Source organism: Berghia stephanieae, chromosome 3 (genome assembly GCF_034508935.2).
Source record: "Berghia stephanieae isolate SIO BIC M18660-M18661 chromosome 3, UCSD_Bste_1.3, whole genome shotgun sequence".
NCBI lineage: Eukaryota > Metazoa > Mollusca > Gastropoda > Nudibranchia > Aeolidiidae > Berghia > Berghia stephanieae.
Window position 1 is genome coordinate 89,129,332 of NC_088362.1, and position 7,500 is coordinate 89,136,831.

The following is a 7,500-nucleotide window of genomic DNA, read 5'->3' on the forward strand; positions in this document are numbered from 1 at the left end:
CATCCATTTGCACACCAAATCCTTGTAACAATGGACGATGCTCTGTAGTCAGCTCAAATCAATACAGATGTACTTGCAATCAAGGATGGACCGGAATCACCTGCACTAAAAGTAAGAGAGAAAAATAATCATTTGTGACCCATACTCTCACAACAGTATTATCTCTGCCGTCGATCTAGTTTATTTAGTAATGTAATTGTGTTTTACTGTAATTTGTTATTGGCTAAGAGGGGGTTTGAGCCCAAAACGTTCTGTTTTTGGTATTTTGTTCTTTTATGAACTCACAACATCCGATATCCGGCTATAATGTAACCAACACACAAAACTATGTGTAAACTTAAACGTTTATAGTCTGATAAATACAATTTAGTGAGAGGCTAAAAACAATAACAAAGAGCTGAGTGACGTCAACTTCTTTCCTTTTTATATGGCGCAGTGACTATCGTGATTAGCCTTATTGTCCCAATGGATTACCTATCTCATGGTCAGTGGGGGCGGTTGAGGCATATCGGAGGCAAAGGAGTAATTCCAGTTGACCGTCACTAGACCATACCGGATGTCGGGTCTATAAGCGGGCGCCTTGATATGTGACGAAAGGAGATCTAACCTAATGCCCGAATGGTCTCGGCCATCCAACACTATTATAATATAGAGCAGTCTAGCTCTCAATTTTAATGGCGAAGCGGTCGGACGCCTAGCCAAATACTACCGCTATCATGTCGCCAGGGCCGTCGGCGCGGTCGAGAAATCAGCGAAAGTCCCAACACATCTTTAGCTGGAAAATGCGATATCGGCGTCAGTCACCAGACGCGCACATATTGTGCCTCAATCTTGAGAGTCAGAGTATGACCAAAAATGAGCTGTTATCAAAGCTACTGACCGTCCATAGCGTTGGTATTTTCCTTCTGCAGGAGACTTATCTGTACTCAGGCGCGCAATCTTCTCGATTCCAGATACAAGGCTTCACGGTGGTCCAGCGAGAGGACACTTCGAGGCTCAAATGAGGTGTTCGAAAAAAAGAGTCACAGAGAGCGATACGGACAACAACGGGGTGTATAAAATGTCCGTCTACAAACCACCGGTGATTAGCCATCCTTCTATCTGTCTGGGAGACTTTAATAGCCACCACTGCAATGAGGCAGGTAGTCAACTCCACTCATGGATGGACTATAACGATCTACACCTAGTGTATAATTCTACGGCCAATTGTACCCGCCATAAGAAGGAGTATACTCCTGATCTCACCCTCGTGACGACGGGAGAGAGCGGGGAACCACTGCAGAGTACGCGGACAATCCTAGGCGACTTCCCGCATACCCAGCACAAGCCGTTACTTGTCACAGATGGGGTGACAATCCCGAGGGTGCAGTCTCTCCCACTCTGTAGATGGAACTCTAGGAAGCCTAACCGGGAGGAATTTAGTCCATATATCGAGCAGGACTACCCTGATATCCCTCCCAAATTCTGAGAACATTTCCAGATTTAATGCTGGTTAAGAGCGCTCATTATTCCATTCCCCTGGCAGGCGGGCTTCAGGGAAGGGAGGTGCACCATGAAGCAGGTCATTGCCCTTATAGAGCAGATTGAAGAAGGGTTCGAAGGGAAACAGCAAGGTTCTGTATTTTATAGACGTATCGGCGGCTTACGATACGGTCTGGTGCGAATGGTTAATGCTCAAACTTGCTAAGGTTCAAAAAGACATTAAAGTTGTTCTCTTCAATCTTGGGGAAAAGACAATTCCACGTCGCGCTGGGTTACACTACGAGCAAAGTCAACAAATTGAGGAATGTCGTCCCTCAGGGATCTGTTCTGGCGCCAATGTTGTTTAATGTCTACATTAGCAAAACGCCGAACACTTCCTCCCTGAGGCTGGGATACGCGGACGACTGGGCGCTTGTTACTCAAAATAAAGTGTGAGCCCGTCTCGAGAGCGTACTCAGTGAGGACGTCATCAGACTCAAATCCTACTTTGACAAGTTGTACCCGAAGATGAGGACACTGTATTTACCCTATGCAGTGGCTGGCACATCTGTAAACTGGAAGTCCTCGTTCGGGACCAGCTTCTCCCATACGAGCCAAATCCGAAATACCTGGGTGTTATGCAGCCCCACCTATAGGGTACATCTGGAAGGAGTTGCCCGGAAGATAGAGAAACGCAACAGTCTTCTGAGAATGCTTGTGGGATCCACTGAGGATGCTAGTCAAGCGCTCCTGAGGACGTCCGCTCTGATACTATGCTATTTCACCGCGGAGTCTTGCGCTCCAGTGTAGGGTAGAAGCAAGAACGTTGATAAGGTGGATGTGAAATTTCGCAAGTCCATGCACATAGTGGTGGGAACGCTGACAACAACGCCTAGAGAGTGGTGCCCGATAATGGAGCAATCCAGCCCCCCCCCCCCCCCCCCGATGCCCGGCGGGAGACGATTACCAGCAACTGGCTTAATAAGACCAAAGAAAGAGGGAATGGAGATACCCCTCTCAAGCGCATAATGGACGGCGCCCATGTTTTTTGCCAAAATAAGTCACGGCAACCCTTGCACGTAGCTTACCTGACTTCGAACAAACCTGCATACACGAGATGGAAGTAGGATTAGACGAATTCAATCCCTCGAGGGGGCGAAACATCGACTCTACGATACTGGGGGGGGGGGGGGAGTTGCCAGGCTTTTCTACCAGCAAGAGAAGACATTGGGTGGCAACCAATCGGCTTCGGTCGAGAACCAACTTAACTGCACGCTCACTTCATCAGTGGGGACTTGCCACCTGTCCAACATGCACCCATTGTGGTAAAGAGCCCGAAAGCGCAGGGCATCTAGTTGAACGATGCGTGCTGACAAAGCTTCGGGATGGATTTGCGGCGATGCACGAGTGCGGTAGTGAGTTTTGCGTCCTGGATAGATCGTCATAGTATAGTAGTGTGAGAACCAGTAGAAGCTGCTGCTTACTAAGGAAAAAAACACATTTTTTCTATAGATAGAACGGTTGACGTCACACTCACCTCTTTTTTAAAAATTGTTTTAGCCAGCCTTTTTTATGAGTAGTTCTCACTAGATTGTATCAATCAGGCTATGAACATTAAAGGCAACACATAGTTTTGTGTCTTGGTACGTTATATCCGACGGGCGAATGTATGGGCTTTTTTGGTTAAACGCAATTCATCAATATGGCAGCAGCTTCTAATGGCGTCACACTACTGTGCTATGATAATCTATCCAGTCCACAAATTCCTCGCCGCATTGGAGTTCGGTCGCGAACCTGCCCAAAGCTTTAACACATCAACGCTCGCCTAGATGCTCTGCGGTCTCGGGTTCTTTGTCGCAACACGTAAAAAAATCCAAAAAAAACTTGAGCTTTTATAGAACTCAATATCCACTGAACGTGCTCAAATCCCTGCAATACGTAACATATAGAACGAGGCATGCCATCGACAGAAACAACGCTGTTAATGACCATGTACTCATTTTACACCTCAATACGATGAGAGAATGTGTGAAAGAGTCTTTTCCAATGACTCAACTATGCGTCAAACGGCTCGAACCCAGGACCTTCTGATTCGAAAGCGTGTGTCATACCACAAGACCACATAGCCTTGATGTGGGACAGGTGAAAGGCCTCATTGATGATCAAGCGACGCTGTCGTGAGGCAGGTTTTCGACCGAAGTTGATTCGCCGCTACCCAATGCCTCCTCTTGCCTGGTAACTTCTCTCCCAGTTTCGAATTGTCTACGTGTGTGTGTGTGTGTGTGTGTGTGTGTGTGTGTGTGTGTGTGTGTGTGTGCGTGCGTGTGTGTGTAATATAAATCATGATAATGACCTCAATCCTTTGTCAATTTTAGGAGTCCAAGCATCCATTTGCACACCAAATCCTTGTAACAATGGACGATGCTCTGTAGTCAGCTCAAATCAATACAGATGTACTTGCAATCAAGGATGGACCGGAATCACCTGCACTAAAAGTAAGAGAGAAAAATAATCATTTGTGACCCATCCTCTCAAAACGGTAATATATCTGCCGTTGATCTAGTTTTTAGTAATGTATTTATGTTTTATTGTATTTTGTTATTGGCTGAAGAGGAGGTTTGAGCCCAAAACGTTCTGTGTTTGGTATTTTGTTATTTTTTTAACTCACAACATCCGACATCCGGCTATAATGTACCAATACAAAAAACTATGTATGACCTTAAACGTTTATAGTCTGATAAATACAATTTAGTGAGTACTACGTATTAAAATGACTGGCTAAAAACAGTAACAAAGAGCTGAGTGACGTCAACTTCGTTCCATTTATTTGGCCCAGTGACAATCGTAATTAGCCTTGTTGTCCCCATGGATCACCTACCTTCTCGTAGGTGGGGGCAATTGAGGCATATCGGGGGCAAAGGAGAAATTCCAGTTGACCGTCACTAGACCATCTCGGATGTCAGGGCTATAAGCGGGCACCTTGATATGTGACGAAAGGAGATCTAATCTGGTGGCCGAGTGGCCTCGGCCATCTCACGCTAATATATAATGGGGCAGTCTAGCAGTAGCCAAACGCTACCGCGATCGTGTCGCCAGGGTCGTCTGCGCGGGCGAGAAATTAGCGAATGTCCCGACACATGGAAAATGCGATATCGGGGTCAGTGAGCAGACGTATTGCCCCTCAATATCGAGAGTCAGAGTATGACCAAAAATTAGCTTTTTTCAAAGCTAGTGGCCATCCATAACGTTGGTATTTTCCTACTGCAGGAGACCCATCTTTACTCGGGCGCGCAATCTTCTCGATTCCAAATCCTAGGCTTTACTGTGGTCCAGCAAGAGGGCACTTCGAGGCTCAAATGAGGTATAGCGTTTACGCTAAAGAGCCTTCGAAAAACGGGTCATAGAGAGCGGTACGAACCACAACGGGGCGTATAGAATTTCTGTGAAGGTTGGTGGGTTGTATTTAAATTTGCACAGCATCTACAAACCACCTCGAGCGACTTGGACGACACCGCCGGTACCGGTGATTAGCCGTCTTTCCATCTAGCCACCACCACCACTAATGGGGCTACCAAGACTGCATTGAGGCAGGTAGTCAACTCCACTCATCGAGGGACTATAACGATCTACACCTAGTGTATGATTCTACGGCCAATTGTACCCGCCATAAGAAGGAGTATACTCCTGATCTCACCCTCCTGACGACGGGAGAGAACGGGGAACCACTGCAGGGTAAGCGGACAGTACTCGGCGACTTCCCGCATAGCCAGCACAAGCCGGTACTTGCCACAGCGGGGGTGACAATCCCGAGGGTGCAGTCTCTCCTACTCTGCATATGGTACCCCAGGAAGCTAACCGGGAGGAATTTAGTCCCAGCAAGGATCTGTATTTTATAGACCTATCGGCGGCTTACGATACGGTCTGGTGTGAAGGATTAATGCTCAAACTTACAAAAATAATAAGGTGCAAAAAGACATTGAAATTGTTCTCTTCAATCTTGGAGGAAAAGACAATTCCACGTCGCGTGGGAGACACTACGAGCAAAGTCAGCAAATTGAGGAATGGGGTCCCTCAGAGATCTGTCCTAGGGCCAGTGTTGTTTAATGTCTACACTAGCGACATGCCGAACACATCCTCCCTGAGGCTGGGATACGCGGACGACTGGGCGCTCGTTACTCAAAGTAAAGTGTAAAGACGTCTCAAGAGAGTACTCAGTGAGGACGTCATCAGACTCAAATTCTACTTTGACAAGTGGTACCTGAAGATGAACACTTTAACACAACAAAGCTCACCTAGATGCTCTGCGGTCTCGGGCTCTTTGTCACAGCACGTACAAAAGCCCCCAAAAACTTGAGCTTTTACGGAACGCAATATCCACTAAACGTGCTCAAATTGCTTAACAAAGAGTCCCTAACAGCAATACGTAACATATAAAACGAGACATGACGTCGACAGAAACAACGCTGTTAACGACCAGGTACTCATTTTACACCCCAGTACGGTGAGAGAATATGTGAAAGTCTTTTCCTAGAACTTAACTATGCGTCGAACGAGGCTCGAACCCAGGACCTTCTGATCCGAAAGCGTGTGTCATACCACAAGACCACATAGCCTACATGTGGGACAGGTGAAAGTCCTCATTGATTTAGTGACGCTGCCGTGGGGCAGGTTTTTGACCGAAGTCGATTCTCCGCTATTCAATGCCTCCTCTTGTCTGGCAACTTCTCTCCCGGTTTCGTGTAGTCTACGTCCCCGACCGATTTTGTCTAAGTCGACTTCCATCTCTTCCGAAGTCAGGGAAGTCAAGTACAACAGTTGCTGGGACTTATTTCGTCTTGAAATAGGGGCACCGTCAATTAAGCGCTTGAGAAGGGTTTCCCCAGTTCCTCTCTCTATTTTGTTAAGTCAGCCAGTTGTAATCGTCTCCCGTCGGACATATGGCGAACTGAGGTGGCATTGCTTTATAGTCCGATTAGTCCCCGGTTATTTTCTTTCGATTCCTTGATCAAGATTATTAATCTCCAATTGCTCAATTGGGGAATATTTTGGATTATTTCCGTTGATATAATTTGTTTCTTTGATACATTATCAATATTCCTTCATTTTACAATATCAGGCTGAAGAGGGGGGGGGGGTATTATCTGCATTGCTATCTGGTGTAATTAATGGAATATTGTGAAGCATATGGACCCTGATCAGTCAATGAGAAAAGCAATGTAAATGAAGTTTGACTTTTGATTCTATAATTTTAAGCATTTTGTCTTCTCTCCTAATCCATTCTTTTATTTCAATTACACCTATTTTAGGAGTGACAGTGAATCCATGCCAGAACAACCCATGCAACAACGGACGTTGCACTATGATAGCAAGTAATAGCTACAGATGTACCTGTAATCAAGGATGGACTGGAACTAATTGTGCCACAAGTAAGGAAGTAAACGCTGCAGCAGAAATTCATAATTAACTAATGCTTTAGAAGCGTGTATGATTCATATCAATTGTAATCCAAAAGGCCCACTAAGTATAATCACCAAAGGTAACATCCATGAACTTGCAACAGACCCTCCTTTTGATCTCACGCTCACAATAGGCAAGAGACGCTTAAGCTATTTGGCCATATTTTATGCATGTAGCCTGATCGTTTAATGAGCCGCACTCTCATGGCCCTCACCAAAGGTGGCTCAGCCTATCCAGAGGACGTTGAAAACAAGAATCTCACTGAACTTGAACGCTTGGTGAAAGACATAAGACGCTTGACAAAATTAGTTGAGAGTCTAAACGGCTTATGATAACAACCGTGTCTGTTGCATAGCATTTTTGTATGTGGCCTCATATCATAGTCCAATGTAATATAGTAGAACCTCAGTGTAACAGGTCCGGATATAACAGACACCCGGTTAATCAGGGCTCTTTAAAATTGCCGGGATTTTTTCTCACCCTTTGCCTTTAGTAAAATTGACCGGCTATAGTACGACTTGTAAGAGCTTAATCGGTTATAACAGGGGTTCGAAACCACTCAATTACTCCAAATACGCTCGT

The 7,500-nt window shown here is 45.7% G+C and overlaps 1 protein-coding gene across 4 annotated transcripts in view; it reads left to right on the forward strand.

The window, feature by feature from the left end:
- Window positions 1–7,500, forward strand: part of LOC144968774 (uncharacterized) — a 137,462-nt gene that overhangs the window by 33,164 nt on the left and 96,798 nt on the right. For all 4 annotated transcript variants that reach the window (XM_078907433.1, XM_078907431.1, XM_078907432.1 and 1 more), the window contains exons 8-10: window positions 1–111; window positions 3,837–3,956; window positions 6,768–6,887. The exon at window positions 1–111 is cut by the window's left edge and continues 9 nt beyond it. In XM_078907433.1, coding sequence (XP_078763559.1) covers window positions 1–111; window positions 3,837–3,956; window positions 6,768–6,887 — 351 coding nt within the window. The remainder of the gene's footprint in view (window positions 112–3,836; window positions 3,957–6,767; window positions 6,888–7,500) is intronic.